Raw genomic sequence first — 16575 nt, 5'->3', positions numbered from 1 at the left:
ATAATTGTTTCAAATATTATTTCTTTAGATTTTCAGAGCCTTTTAATATTTTTGTGATTTGAATCTAATAAGAATCAGTCAACATTTAAAACGATATCATGGATATTACAATATAAAATCTCTCTCTATATTTGATTTTAATTTAACAAATTATTTTACCAACCTTTTTTATGAATTAATATCATTTAAATTCTTTTAACAATAGCTGCAACGGCGAAACTCATATCAGTGAATAAGCGTCGTTCCTGCGTATTGTCTCTAGACTCACAACTGGGATATAGTTTCTCTATATCTTTTGATTTTTGAAGTTTTGTCACTATATCATCTTTCAAAACCTTTTGTTGGATATTTTTCATCCACCATTTTATTTGAGGACATGTCATCATGGCCTAAAAAACATTGAAAAATGATATATTGGGGAAAAAAATTAAATATCTAAAGATGTGTGTGTGTGTGTGATCATAAAAATAACAGTATAATGGCAATTATTAAGAGTTAAAAAATCTGCAAAGTTACAAAATTTAAGAATACAATAATATTAATGATATAAAATGAAAGGAATTACTTCAGTTTAATTTAGCAAAAATTTACCTTTAAATAATCTTCATTTTGGCTAAGCAGCCATATTAGTGTGGCACAATGTAGGAATACCTCCTTGTTTTTCAATGATCCATTCAGAAGCTTCACTAACGCCAATGCATACTTACTCTAATATATAATTAAGTTTTTTTAAATAACGCAATAAATATAGCAAGAAAGATATATTACTGATTTTCAAACTCACTTTGGTGGTATATTTTCTTGTGTAGTCATGCTTCGTCAGAGTGATCAAGATGCTGCACGCCCGCAAACAGACCATCATCCATGGCAGTGATCTGTTGTTCTGCGCTATTGCATTGTATATGTCATCGGTCAGATTCAGTTCGCATAGGATGATGCAAACGGTCGGTGATAATTTCGTTATAGCATCTGTGATGAACATAAATTATTCACGTATCATTTTTATCAATTTGTATCAAATTCATCAAATTACTTAAAGAAACAATACAACATAAGTATAATGAAGCTAGAATTTTAAATTGATTTTGGATTTATAATTAGAATTTCCGAAATGATTTCAAAGATTTATCTTATCGCGCAAACTCTTTTCTTTATTTTTCTGAAAAATTATTAGCAGAAAATATCTATCACATTATATCGTATTATTCTCTAAATAAGAGATTCCTCAAATCTTATTTACCTAAGAGAGCCAAAGAAACGACTAACGTCCCAACATTGTTACAGTTACGTAAATTGTTGATTGTTTCTTTCCAGTAGTCGCTGTCTGGGATCGCAAGCTCTGTGGGAACGTTCTGAATATCCTGCATAGCTTCTCCGCACTCGTTTCGAATCTTCATGGCGATGTCCTCTTGTCGCTGTCGATAAAACGCTTCGTTTTCGATTTTTCTCTGCCTATAACGACGCTGCAGCATGATAGCTGTGCGATGTAGAGACAAGTAACGCAGTCTCTGGTGTTTGCCTATGATGTAGGCTCGCCAATAGGTCTGAATAATCAACGTGGCATACTTGATAGTCTTGTATTTTCGTGCTTCGATTTTCATTCTGTAGTACGATTGAATGACTATCGCAGCCCGGCGCGAAGCGACGAACCATCTTCTCGTCGCTAAACCTCTCCAACGTGCTTGCAAGATGATGGCCGCTCGAGTGAGCAAATACTCTTTCTTCACGGCACGAGCGACTCTTACCGCACGCCATCTTCTTTGTATTTTCAACACGCACATTTTGTATCGTTTATATTTGCTCCTCTCTTTAATCATTCGCCACCAGGATTGCAAAGTGACGCATGACTTCTTTTTTGTTAAATATCGCTGCCGATCTGTACGAACTAGGACACGCCGACGCCAATGAGTCTGCAGAAGAATGGTAGCCTTGCGAAGTTGCAGATATTTTTTACGTTCCTGGCGAGCTACTGTAACATTGCGCCACCAACTCTCTATTCGTATCGCGGAGTTTCTCATCTTCAGGTAATGTTGTCGAATAAGCTTCGCTGAATTAATACAACGATACCACGATTGTATCAGCAAAACTGCCCGTCGTTGCTTCAGATAATGTCTCCTGGGTACTTTTGCCCGCCGATTCTTTTGCACAATCAATGCTGCTTTCCGTAATTGCAGGAATTGTATGCGTTGATGTCTTGTAAGATTGATTCCGCGCCACCAGCGTTGCAACTTTATACAACAAGAGTTTTGAAGCTTATATTTACGGGAACACATTGTCATCTTCCACCATGTTTGTATCTTCAAACAGGCGACTTCTTGCTTGCATGTTTGATACTTTCTCCATGTTCTTTGAATAAGAATAGCGCTCACTCGATGCAGGAGGAACTTCTTTCTGTCGAGCACACTTATCCACCATCTCTCGATGTCTCGCACAGCAGTTCTTGTTCGTAGAAAGTCATTTCGCGCTTTTCGCGCTAATAAACATCGTCTCCACCAAATTTGAATAATACGAGCGCTCTCTCTTCTGTGAAGAAACCATTCGCGCTGTTTCCGCGCCAGCTTCACGGATCTCCAGAAATATTGTATTCTTACGGTGGCATCTCTATACGCGAGATACTTGGAACGCTGTAATTTCATTGCCTGCATTGCTCTCCACCGCGTTTGTATCATCAATGCGGCGTTCCTGAGATTAAGATACTGATCTCGCTGCGTCCTCATCAACAACACGGCTCTCCATCTCCTCTGTAATCGGATTACCGCTTCGCGTCTATTCTTCAACTCTTGCAGCTTCTCCTTTCTGGTTTCTCGTACATGCCTCCACCATTTCTGAAGACATATCGTGGCTCTTCTGACTTGCAAGTACCACTTGCGTTCTTCTAAATCACAGATAGTTTCGCGGAAGGATGGCGTCATCTTGTATCTCCATGCACGTTGGATTACGATCGCGGCAAGATTTCTGCGTGCGCGTAAAAAGTTTCTCACGCAAATGTACCAAAGTTGCGCTCGCCACCATCTCTGGACCATGCGAGCAGCCCGAGCAAATCGCGGCGCCTGGTATTTGTGAATAATTTGCCATAGAAGCGACAGAGTTTTCTCACAATGACCATCGGCGATGCTTTTCGCATCTATGTCGCCTTCAAGAATGTAACCGGCTTGGGATAAGGCGTTTAATGCCATGTCCACGTTATACACCTTCTGCAAACGTGATATCGCCGGCACGCGGCATCGTTGGGTCAGTTCTCTAACACCGGTGATAAGCTCCATGATGCGGCATAATCGCACGCCATCGCGCAGATCACCTCGTATATCCGTCACCGCATAATTATATTCCTCAATGTAGGTTTGCCGATGGGTAAGTATATAGTTATGACCGCGCAATACTTTTGTCACATCACCGATGCCGCTCAGAAGTTCGCGCGAGAAACTCAGCAAGATCTCGCGACTCTCTTTATGCTGGGCGCGTTTGTGAAATAGGCATGGATCGTGACCGATCAATTTGTGTTGCTTCGCATAATCCAAAAAATATATTAGATATAAGAACTTTTTCAGGATAAATTGATTCAACTTTGTGACGATCTTTGAGCTCGGATCGGTCATGTGGTAACCAGGCATCTTAATTAGTTGCGGATCCGAGAAGAATCTCGTTAATAAAAAGCGAGTCAGACCAACAATATCATTGTTCGAACGAAGCGGGATACTCTCATTGTAGACAGTTTCCAAGCCGATACGCAGCCATAGAGGATTGTAATTCAGGAATAAAGCCAATATGAGTTTCTGCAAGCCTATTATCAAATCATTAGACGTTTTTTTTTGCATTGAAAAGATGTAAGACTTATCGATTCCTCTATTTAAAAAATTTTAAAATAAAAAAAGCTTAAAATAAAGAAAGCTACACTTGAATGGAAGATGAAAATCTCCAATTGATGTATGTGAGTACATAAGGAAAAGATTATTTAATTAACAAACCAATATCACGATGTAAATTACGATCCGATCTGACGCATAAAGCTCCTTTAATAATATACATGTTGATTCGAGAAAGAACTTGTGTGATTTCATTGTTGTTGAACATAGCACTTGCAGCTTTCCGTAGAGTGTTTAATCTAGTACTGGTGTGATATCTGAAAATAAATCATTAAAGTTAAACATTAAGATAAACTTCTTTCAAATTTTTCATAATATTTTAAAATAAACTTTCCTATGCTTGCGTTAAATATTAATAAAATATGCACCTTGCAGAGACAGCCTCTTTAGTTTCAGCAAGTATAGTGGTTTTTTGCGCTTTGCATGATTGCCACACTTTGCCAATATCTGTTACAACAGTTTCAATGTCGACAGATAAATCCTCTGGCGAAGATAGCAGAGTATTTAACCATTTTGTAAATGCCAATTCTTGCTGCAATAGCCATTGCTCATCATAATGTACTATGCTGTTATAATAGGATAAGCAACATGTTTAAACAATCATTAGAATAATTAATTTTTCAAACTAAAATTATAGATTTAATTAATTTACATTAACAAATATTATTAATTTGCAGTATATTTTACAAATATAAAAACTTGAAACTTTTGTTAAAATGTAATGAGACAAAAGAAAATTATGTATAAAAATTTAAATCATATATGTATATATGTGTATATATATATATATATATATATATATATATTTTAATATAAATTAGATTTAGAATTCATAATATTAATGTAATATGAATATAAATATTAATGTAAATAGTAATGTACTATACTAGGGGATGTAACTTAACTAACTTTTTAAGAAATGGATCCTCTGTTGTTGATGGCGCAAAAGGATCTAATTCAAATGTTTCATAGATAAAAGATTCTTCTTTATTTTGTATTCTGTAGCTTGATTCTCTAATAAATGAAGAAGTATGCCATTTTGTCTTATTCAAGCCAATGAGAGACTGCTTGTTTACTTTGATAGCAGCTACATTTTTTGTATTTCTTTCTGTAATCATAATGCATAGATTAAAATTGAAAAACATTTAACACATAAAACATTTTCCTTAAAAGAAAGAGGACTTACTTGCAACAGGTATATTTAGTTGTAACTTTTTTGTGTTTCCTTCGCACAAAGTTTTGTTCTTTGTGATTCTACCAGTTCTTGTGCCACTTAGTTTTGGTACTGATATACTATGGTACTGAGATACTATTTTAGAGTGCTTTTTCGGTGGAGAAATCTCAATGTACATGTCCCCTATCTTTTTAGCTACATCATTCTTGGAAATAATCTCAAAACTGAAATATTCGCGATTGATTATTTGAATGCTCGGCTCTATCTTATGCTTCAAGCATTCGCTGGAATCTTTTGGCACATGTTGAGCAATCGGCGACATTTGGACATTCGGCTCTATCTTTATCTTTCTATCATGTTCCAAGAATTCATTGGAATCTTTTGGAACATCATAATGTTGAGCAATCGGCGACGATGCAATTAAATCCTTAATATCAGTCATGAGAGAACATCCACTAGACTTAATCGGTGACAAATTGTGCAAGCATGCTGATTGCGATGATACTTTGAGAGTTTTTGTATCATGAGTTGCAGATGTTTCAAATAAATGATTCTGACTGATATTGAAGGTTCTATGCTTATTTGAGCTCTGCGAGAAACTTGTGGATTCTGTCAATTCTTCTTTCACTGCTTCTGGAGAACTCGAAATAATGTCTGCAGGTGTGAATGTAAATTTATTTAGCAATACCGAAATCTCAGAATGGACATTGTCATTGTCACAGGTTGTATTTTTAATAATTCCATTGCGCTCATACAATATATTATTAGATCTTTTTTCCTTGATGTAAGTAACTCTACGTATGTCCTGTGGTTCGTTTGTAGAAAACACTTGTGGCAGAATACTTCCGTTGTCCCACATATTCATGTTTTGCTCAAACATGATATTATCTGGCTCATCATGATTATAAGTTCCATTGATTCTATTTTCATTTTCTCGTATCGCATAAGAAGCCTCTGATTCACTACATTTATTAAAGATATTCTCTTTGTTTAAATCATTTAAATGTCTTAATTTATATTCTTTTGTTTGTGTATCAAGATTGGGAATCAAAGGTTGGCTAATAGTTGGAATTTTTAATGTATTGTTTTGATAGAATTGTCTGCTTGTTGATATAGAGATATTTGATGTCTTCATTAATGATGAAGATGATTTTGGCAATTTCTTCTTTGTTTTATAGCTTTTCTTATTATCTCTAGCAGTTGTTGCTATAACAATATCATATTTAATTCGCCTATTATCTGTAAGTTGCAATACATCTCGCCAGCTTCCTGCTTCTTTTGGGGACCACTTGATACATATTGTGCCATTACTTTTTCCTTGAACTTCTAATTCAGACAAACTGAGAGTAATCTGACGTTCTGCAGCTGGTACTTTTGTTATAGTTACCTGAAATAAAATTATTAAAACATATAAAAATAAAAATACTTATAAGAATATCTGTGCATCAAAAAATTTATCTGCAAAATTATTTGTGTCATGCAAAAGGTCTTTAATTTCTCTCCAATCAGGAAAAGTATATGCCCTTACATTTAATGTTTTGTCACCGGCATTTTTTATGTCTAAATAACACTCTGCACTCGTGTTTACGTTAGTCTCTAGTTCAATCCTTGTTGCTGGTTGAAATGGGGCAAGTAACATAACATAATGAGGCTCCATACTCGGTTTAGATTGTGACGCAGAATAAGATGGGCTCATTTTACTACATAATCCTTTGACAAACTACGATCACAGAGGAGATTCACAATTTAACTCATAATAAACTTACAGATTATTTTATTAAAAAAAAGGTGTTCGCGTGTTAGTATGACAAAAAAAAAACACTTCTTGTGTTTTATCGCCAATCTTACATCGTACATTACACCACTTTAATTAGGAAAATTCATATCTTTCGAGATAAATTCACACTTCGAAGAACGAGAAAATAGTTCATTACGACAACGTGTACAGTAACGAATTTTGTCGATTTAAATTTGAACGGACTATTCGAGCAGGTCTATCAACATCCAATTACAAATTATTACTGAATATTTTGGTAACTTATTCGATAGCATGAAAACCGCACGATTGACCAATCAGAGAGTCCCGTGTTCAACTGGCCAATAGACAATGCATCCCATTAAGCGTCATCCAGGAAGAGACCAATCATCTCCCGCTATGTAGCCAATCTTCCTAGAAATAAAGGGAGTTGATTGGCGGCCGCACGAGTATCTTGTAGAGTTTATTTAGCACGTGCCGTGTTTGTCAAAAAATAAGTTTAGCGTAAATAGAGAGGAACGACAGTTGCGGGGTTTCTCCAACCGCTCGCCATCAGTCTACTTTTAATTCCGCGTTTGTGTTGAACGCAGGATTGGTGTCGGCCAGTGTCCAGTGTCGGCACCGCGAACGACTCCAACGGCTCAAGTTCAGCTGATTCGGAACAAGCGTAGCGAGAGTATCACATCGTGGTGCAAGAATCATACCATTGGATCTCGTTCGTTATATTTTAGCGTTAAGAGAAATCCGCGAGTTTGCCCGTCAAATGCGTTGATTACGGCGACGAAACTTCAAGTCAAGGGGCAATTTACAGGATTTTTTGGATAGGCTCGTAAGTATCTTGAAGTGCGCCAATTCTTATCGTGTCTCTGTACTTTGCTTTATCTCGTATCTCCGTTTATCCGACAGTTATTTCACGATTCGTACGTGATTCCAAAACTACGCGAATTGAGACCCTGAGAACCCAAGGATACGGATACGCGGGAATCGTTGACAACACTGCGTTTTCTGCTGGGAAATCGCAAGCAGCCCATCCTCGAACCATACGATGGCCGAATCCAGTGACTTGGATCGGCAAATCGAGCAGCTGAAGAAATGTGAAATTATCAAGGAGGCTGAAGTCAAAGCCCTGTGCGCCAAAGCGCGAGAGATCCTCATCGAGGAGAGTAACGTACAGCGTGTCGACTCACCTGTAACAGTAACTATCCTCATTCTCTATAAAGAATAATTTAATTGTCAAAAGTGGAGCTTGGGAGTTGTTAAGATTGATATAATGTGTTTTTTAGGTTTGTGGAGATATTCATGGACAGTTTTATGATTTAAAAGAATTATTCAAAGTAGGTGGAGATGTGCCAGAAACAAATTACCTTTTTATGGGAGATTTTGTGGACCGAGGTTTTTATAGTGTTGAAACATTTCTTCTCCTTCTTGCACTAAAGGTATGTAAAGATCTATATTTATTAAAATTAGTTATTTACATTTGAACAAAGTTGATTTACATTTGAACAAAGTTGATTTACATTTGAACAAAGTTGATTTACATTTGAACAAAATTGATTTACATTTGACTAGTGAATAAAAAAGAACACAAAACTACTCTTATTTTATTTAAATATATAAAGTATCAATATTTACTTTCTTTCTATATTTTCTTTATATATTTAATAAGAATCACTTGAAAATAATCAATTCTGATATGATCATTTTAAAGAGTTTAAGAAAGGATTATTATTTTCATAAACGTATGCAAATTTATATCTTATCTATTGCAGGTTCGCTATCCTGATAGAATTACATTGATAAGAGGAAATCATGAGTCACGACAGATAACACAGGTTTATGGTTTTTATGATGAGTGTTTACGCAAGTATGGCAGTATAACGGTGTGGCGGTATTGTACAGAGATATTTGATTATCTATCATTATCTGCTATCATTGATGGCAAAATTTTTTGCGTTCACGGTGGATTATCACCTAGTATTCAGACGCTGGACCAAATCCGGACTATAGATAGAAAACAAGAAGTGAGCTCCATTTATTATAATTCTTTTAATAACAAAGAACACAAACTATATAAAGCTAATTATCTTTTTTGTTTTGTTGTAATAAAAGTTAATATTAAAGTTTTAATATCAAAAGCTAAATTATGTCTTATTGTTTCTAAGAAATTTATAAAAATTCTAATTTTATAAACTAATTAAAGTTAAATACTTTTCAATGCAGGTGCCTCATGATGGGCCAATGTGTGATTTGTTATGGTCGGATCCTGAAGATACTCAAGGCTGGGGTGTGTCACCACGCGGCGCCGGTTACCTTTTCGGCAGTGACGTAGTAGCGCAGTTCAACTCGGCCAATGATATTGACATGATATGTAGAGCACATCAGTTAGTGATGGAAGGTTACAAGTGGCATTTCAATGAGACTGTATTAACTGTCTGGTCTGCACCAAATTACTGTTACAGGCATGTAATATTTACACACATAATTCTTTTCTTTAATGGATCTTTTTATATCATACATCTTGAATATCATACATCATATATTCAGGTTTTATCACCATTATAATAATTATATTTTTTCTATGTACATTCTTTCAAATTTTATCCTTATTTCTTTTTTATTTCTTTTTAACTTAATTTTAATATTATCTTCATTTCTTCAATATTAAGAGTATATTATATTTGCTACTTTAACATATTTTTATTTATATATAATTTATATATTTTTATATATTTATATATAATACATATACAATATGCATTATATATGTGTGCGTGCGTGTGTGTGTGTGTGTGTGTGTGTGTGTGTGTGTGTGTGTGTGTGTGTATTATATATATATATATATATATATACAGGGTGAACCATTTTAACTTAGGCAGCCAAATAACTCGAAAAATAAGCAAGATAGAGAAAAATGTTTTAGACAAAAGTTGTATGGTTTCAAGGGGGCCATAAGATGGTATCATTGGTTTGACCTTGAAGAGTCATTTGAAGGTCACGTGAAGGTCACTTCAATTTTTTTAAATGGAACATCCTATATATTTTTGTACATTCTTGTAGCTCATCTCGAGAGCTTTCCAAAACACTATAATTAAGTACATTTTCGTTAAGTACTTTTTGAGTTATGAGGCTTGAAATAATTTCTTAATTTTACATAAACCGTAAAATATCTTGTAAAATATTCATTTTTCGATTACCTTACCTTAATAGTTTTATGTACAAAATAATGAGAGGAATCAATTGGTGTAAAGAAAACACATAGTTGTTTCGAAGAAAAAATATGTAATTTGCAATTAACAATTCCATATTTTTTCTTAAAAACAACTATGTGTTTTCTTTACACCAATTGATTCCTCTCATTATTTTGTACATAAAAGTATTAAGGTAAGATAATCGAAAAATGAATATTTTACAAGATATTTTACGGTTTATGTAAAATTAAGAAATTATTTCAAGCATCATAACTCAAAAAGTACTTAACGGAAAGGTACTTAATTATAGTGTTTTGGAAAGCTCTCGAAATAAGCTACAAGAATGTACAAAAATATATAGGGTATTCCATTTAAAAAAATTGAAGTGACCTTCACGTGACCTTCAAATGACTCTTCAAGGTCAAACCAATGATACCATCTTATGGCCCCCTCGAAACCATACAACTTTTGTCTAAAACATTTTTCTCTATCTTGCTTATTTTTCGAGTTATTTGGCTGCCTAAGTTAAAATGGGTCACCCTGTATATATATATATATATATATATATACAGGGTGATTCTGAACAGACGTTTGTCTTTAAAAAGATAAATTGTCGAGTCTATTCTGAGACGATTTTCCCTTTACCAAAATTGTCTACGAGGCTTAGTTTTTAAATTATTAAATAAAATAGTTCGCGAATTACGGAACGAGTACAAGAGGTAGACAGGGACGGCGCAACTCACTGTCCGATACAGGCGATCATGTGGGGCGCGCGACGCGAACAGCTGATTGCTGCACACGATGAGTGTAACAATCAGTGTGTGTGTGTGTGTGTGTGTGTGTGTGGGGTGTATTTATGCACGCGTATCCACACATGCACCGTACTCTCTCTCTTTCTCTCTCTCTCTCTTTCTCCCTCTTTCTCTCTCACTCTCTCACTCACTCACTCACTCACTTATTCTTACCTTAATAATGAGATTCTTCATACTGCTGATAAATAGCAGTGCCCAGTGTGTTGCACGATAATAATCGTCGTCGACGAGACGTCGTTTCTTCAACACGCAGTCTGACACAAATAAGCGAAGTTTTTTCTTTCATCACTTTCGACACTTTTACAAATTTATTCGCGCACTTAATCACTCACGATTGAACGATAAAAGGAGGAATTTACCAACGGTTACGGTACGAATTTAATAAACGGTTAACGCATTTAATTATTAATTACACACTCGATTAAAGAAACGCGTTAACAGAACGCGATACTCGATGCAAAGCGCGCGACGCGACGACCGACGACAAGCAGGTCAGGTTAGTACTAGCGCCTCTAGCGCTGCCAAACATAAACGTGTAGCATTACGCGCTAGTACTAACCTGACCTGCTTGTCGTCGGTCGTCGCGTCGCGCGCTTTGCATCAAGTATCGCGTTCTGTTAACGCGTTTCTTTAATCGAGTGTGTAATTAATAATTAAATGCGTTAACCGTTTATTAAATTCGTACCGTAACCGTTAGTAAATTCCTCCTTTTATCAATCGTGAGTGATTAAGTGCGCGAGTAAATTTGTAAAAGTGTCGAAAGTGATGAAAGAAAAAACTTCGCTTATTTGTGTCAGACTGCGTGTTGAAGAAACGACGTCTCGTCGACGACGATTATTATCGTGCAACACACTGGGCACTGCTATTTATCAGCAGTATGAAGAATCTCATTATTAAGGTAAGAATAAGTGAGTGAGTGAGTGAGTGAGAGAGTGAGAGAAAGAGGGAGAAAGAGAGAGAGAGAGAGAGAGAGAGAGTACGGTGCATGTGTGGATACGCGTGCATAAATACACCCCACACACACACACACACACACACACTGATTGTTACACTCATCGTGTGCAGCAATCAGCTGATCGCGTCGCGCGCCCCACATGATCGCCTGTATCGGATGGTGAGTTGCGCCGTCCCTGTCTACCTCTTGTACTCGTTCCGTAATTCGCGAACTATTTTATTTAATAATTTAAAAACTAAGCCTCGTAGACAATTTTGGTAAAGGGAAAATCGTCTTAGAATAGACTCGACAATTTATCTTTTTAAAGACAAACGTCTGTTCAGAATCACCCTGTATATATATATATATATATATATATATATATATATATTACACAAAAAATATCTAGATTTTTAAATTTTTTGAATAAAAATTTTTTTGTAATTTCAAAAAACTTTAAAATTTTGCAGATGTGGTAATGTTGCTGCAATATTGGAACTAAATGAGCACCTGCAAAGAGATTTCACGATATTCGAAGCAGCGCCCCAAGAAAGTCGCGGAATACCCAGCAAAAAGCCACAAGCAGATTACTTTTTATAAATGAGTTGTTGTTATAGAGTACAAAAAAAAGAGCCAAATCGTGCATCGAATGACTTGATATTTGCTTCTTCTTTTCTCTCTTTTTCTCTCGGAACAATATGCATCAATCGTGAAGAAGAACACACTAGATCGCTTGCTATAATTTTTTAATAAGATTTTCGTGATTATTTTGAATTATAATCGCATAAGTATTTGAATAGAACTATAACATATATATAAGGAACCAATGTAAAATATAATAAAGTTCATCTCTTTCCTGATTTTTTAAATCTATGTGGTATGTTATAACACACATTCAAATGTCTAAAAAAATCTCTAATTGTGTATGGAAGATATATAAAAAAGGTATATAAAATATTGAAATTTGACCAATAAATTTCATTAAATTGTTCACAAAATTAATGTATTAATATCAATATATTATTATAATTTTATTTTTAAATTAAATTTGAATTTTTTTGTACTTTCAAGAAAGAAATTAAATTTTTCTCGCTTATATCGATCATATTCATAGGTAATAAGTGTTACATGAGAGCTTTTCATTAAGAAATTCACTTATAAACGCGATAATGTCAAACGATTGGCTGTCAAATGAAAAGTTTTCATAACTTAAAAAATTCCCTATATTCGATAGCCAATTATAGCTGTGTTCCGATATTTACTGCCAGTACTGAAAATCTATAGTTTACGTCACGTATACTATAGATTTTCAGCACTGGCAGTTTATATCAGAACGCAGCCTATGTAACATTATTCCTATATTTTCTTGATAGAAATTTTTATAGATACGAAAACTACTTAAAAATATTAGATTCTCACGCGATCGCCAATCGCATTCTTCGATTCGTCGACCAATGGCATTCGTCGATAGTTCAACCGCGCACCAATCGCGCGTTCCGACGTTATCGCGTTGTTCGCCAATCGCGCGCCTCGGGTACGATTTAGCTCATTTTAGGAACACGCCAATCGCGCGCAACCCCACCCATCGCGCCGTGACAAATGCAACTTTTACTTCCGGCTGCGTACACGGCCATCGCGCTTGGTTTCGTCGACTCGTTCTCCGCAGTTCGTCCTCACACCATTCGAGTGCTGATCGCCACGTAAATTTACGTCCTCTGCCCTACGATCGTCACCTGCGCTCCGCAGTTCTATATCATCCGAGGGGTCTCTTTTGTTTGTCGTATGTCCATCCAGAATCTCAACACATTCGGTGAGTGAAAAAAGAATAAACGGGTATTATCTCCCCTCCCCCACCTTCTCTCTCTCCCTCCCTCGCTCTCCTTTCTCTCTTTCTCTCTCGTGCCCCTGCTCCTCCCCCTCTTCTTGTTCCGTTGTATCGTCTTTCGCGAACGAGGACGATAAAACGGCACTATCGGCGCCTCGGGGGGCTCCGAGGCGATCAAAATGGCGATGGCAGCGTTATTCGCGCATTGCCCCTCTTGCATCATCCTGCGCAATCCGCTGCGGCCTCGCACGCAACTTTTATACCCCTCTCTCTTTCGCAGACCCCTTTGCAGATGCAATCAAGGGTTCAGACGATGACGTCCAGGACGGCCTCGTGCATATAAGGATTCAGCAGCGGAATGGTCGTAAAACCTTAACAACGGTGCAAGGACTCTCCTCGGAATATGACTTGAAGAAAATCGTGAGAGCATGTAAAAAGGTGAGCGAGCGACTTTCCCTCTGGAGATCTCCGCCGATCCTTTCTCCTATCCATCAACCTATCTACCCTCTCCACTTGTTTCCTTCTCTGTCATACTGTTCCTCCCACTCTGTTCTATCTCCCACCATTACTCAGTCAGGCAGAACTCTAAAAATAGGTCTGATGCAAACAATCGCAAACAGTACATAGCAAATAGATATAGTTTTGCAAATTCCCTGAGAAAATAGCATTTGAATACATCTGCAAGTGATTTGACACATAGCAAGCGTATTCTTTGTTTCGATTTGAAATCAATGACTTGGCTTTTTATAGCTGCTTTGTTCATTGTTGAGTGAATCATTAACATTTCATTATCGATATCTAATATTCCTTCTTCAATGTGTGTGACATTTCCTTATTTGATATTTAATAAATAATGAAATGAAATGAAATAATGAAATAATAATGAAATAATTTTATTTTATATTTGAAATTATTTTCTATATATATTGTCAAATATATTTCTATCTAGTAATATTTATAATTATTGAGAATAATTTATGTAATTTTATATATATATATATATATATATATATATATATATATATATATATATATATATACATACACATTAGAAATATCTTAAGAAAATATAACAAAATTTATAGATATAAAAAAATTATATATCTAAATGATATGATATGATTATATATCTAAATGATTTATAACATTGCTATATATTTGTAATTGGGAAATATCCAAGCTATGTAATGTAGAAGTTATAATTAGTCATGGTTATCTCATGCTGATATGTCTGGAAAGTTTTAAATACATTATTTTTAAAGATAAAGAAATTGACATTTTTTAAAAGCAATTAAATTTTCTAACAAGATAAAAACTGACAAATCCCTAGTCTGATTTATGATTATAATTTACTTACACAGGAGTTTGCCTGCAATGGGACAGTAATAGAGCACCCGGAGTACGGGGAGGTGCTGCAATTGCAGGGGGACCAACGAGAGAATATATGCCAGTGGCTGACAAAGTCAGGTCTAGCAAAACCTGACCAGCTGAAAGTCCATGGTTTTTAATCGACTAACAGCAACAACAACAATCATCATCCATGCCACAACTTACAACAGCAGACAGCTCCGCCCCTCGTCAGTGCTTCATCATTGTCTCAAATTGAATCTGTATATCAGTCACTAAACTCCTCGTGGGATATCCCGATTATATTCTATTACACATCAGCATATAAATATAAATATATATAAATATATATTATATATATATATATATACACATAACAATACACATACACACAACGCGCGCATATATATTTCAATAATAAAAAAAAAAAGAAAAAACGAAAACAAACGAAACGGAGAAGGAAGTAAACGAAAGAGAAGGTTAAAGAAAGGAGGAAAGGAGGAGATATAGCGAAGAAAGAGGGGATATATAGGTGTATAATCGGCGTATAGGCAATATATTCTACTCTAATCACAAAATCTTTTTCTCAAGATATAAAAGCAATACATCACACTGTAAGCCTTATGTTAAGTGATAGCAGCTGCTAAGGTAGGAATTTCCTGCCTTGCAGCAGCAGGCAGGACACACCTGATTTTGATAATCATCGTCGAGGAGGTAGAGGCATAGATGAACGAGCGGTGATTAGCAGCGCCGGATGGATGTTCGTTCTTGCGTTAGGTAGTATGTATCTGGGCGCGATAGACGTGTTCCGAGAAAGCAGCAAAGCGTAATCGTAGGTTCTCGATTGATTCTGCTCTTTCTCCTCACATCCACTCTTCTTCTCCGTATCCCTTCGTCTTGTAGCGAAAAAGCGATAAGAAATTTCTTTTTTACATTTATATTCCGAAAATGAAAAGTGTTTCGTGCTTGTTTTTGATTGCAACGATTTGTTGAATATTTGTAGGACAGTTTCGGCTCTTCCTTTCACGTAGGACATGCTCCGTGTCTCGTCTCCACTCTTGCTTTCCTTTTTTTTTAAGCCAGTAATTATTAAACGACGAATTGTTTTGAAATAATAACGAGAGTTAATGGAAATTTGTGGCTGTTCTAGATAAATAAATAAATAAATACATGAATGAGGTGTGACTTGACCGTGCTCCCCTTTTCCTCTGTCGCGTTTCAAAATTCAGTGAAATTAAAGTTGTTAAACTTATCAGTTAATGATTAAGAAATTGAGTCTTTTTAGTAATATATTTTTTATTATACATATATAAAAAATTGTATAGATACAACAAGAATGTATTACTTTCTATTAATTAGTATAAATCATTTTGTGTATTCTTGATAATAACGTGATATATAAGAATTCTATATAAAATATATATAAAGGTAGTAATAGGCAGAAAAAGAAATTTTAATTCAATTAAGGAATTTTTCGATCCATCAAGAATCATATCTCTATCACCGCAAGTATACAAGTGTTCATTAAGTGCACGATGTAGTTGATCAAAAAAAATCATTAGATAAGCTATCGTTGTTTACCGATTTTATTTGTGCTATGCTGGCTACAATCATACTTCATAGAATTATAATTTCTTCGAATTAATTTAGCTCAAGCCACATTCAACAACGGATCT

General features: G+C 35.5%; 3 protein-coding genes across 3 annotated transcripts; 2 read left to right on the top strand and 1 right to left on the bottom strand.

Moving 5' to 3' along the window:
- Positions 1–19: 19 nt before the first annotated feature.
- Positions 20–7000, bottom strand: LOC145959954 (uncharacterized). Its single transcript, XM_083079162.1, has 10 exons — positions 6886–7000; positions 6566–6757; positions 5050–6424; positions 4773–4971; positions 4232–4429; positions 3966–4120; positions 1241–3781; positions 785–969; positions 592–708; positions 20–389 (listed from the first exon to the last, which is right to left on the bottom strand). Exons 1-10 carry the CDS (start codon positions 6892–6894, stop codon positions 186–188), a joined length of 5175 nt encoding a protein of 1724 aa, XP_082935288.1. The 5' UTR covers positions 6895–7000; the 3' UTR covers positions 20–185.
- Positions 7001–7285: 285 nt separating this feature from the next.
- On the top strand, positions 7286–12596 carry Pp4-19c (protein phosphatase 19C). The gene is made up of 6 exons (XM_083079221.1): positions 7286–7622; positions 7700–7988; positions 8077–8229; positions 8563–8814; positions 9014–9252; positions 12198–12596. The coding sequence occupies exons 2-6, from the start codon at positions 7839–7841 to the stop codon at positions 12325–12327; spliced, it is 924 nt and encodes a 307-aa protein (XP_082935347.1). The 5' UTR covers positions 7286–7622; positions 7700–7838; the 3' UTR covers positions 12328–12596.
- Positions 12597–13326: 730 nt separating this feature from the next.
- On the top strand, positions 13327–16074 carry Eif1 (eukaryotic translation initiation factor eIF1). The gene is made up of 3 exons (XM_083079149.1): positions 13327–13537; positions 13833–13990; positions 14914–16074. Exons 1-3 carry the CDS (start codon positions 13510–13512, stop codon positions 15058–15060), a joined length of 333 nt encoding a protein of 110 aa, XP_082935275.1. The 5' UTR covers positions 13327–13509; the 3' UTR covers positions 15061–16074.
- The last annotated feature ends 501 nt before the right edge of the window (positions 16075–16575 follow it).

Source organism: Camponotus vicinus, unplaced genomic scaffold (genome assembly GCF_025532165.1).
Source record: "Camponotus vicinus isolate PSW18456_S1 unplaced genomic scaffold, iyCamVici1.0 SCAF_1, whole genome shotgun sequence".
Taxonomy (NCBI): domain Eukaryota; kingdom Metazoa; phylum Arthropoda; class Insecta; order Hymenoptera; family Formicidae; genus Camponotus; species Camponotus vicinus.
The sequence above is the reverse complement of the archived record's forward strand: the minus strand, read 5'-3'. Positions and strand labels throughout refer to the sequence as shown.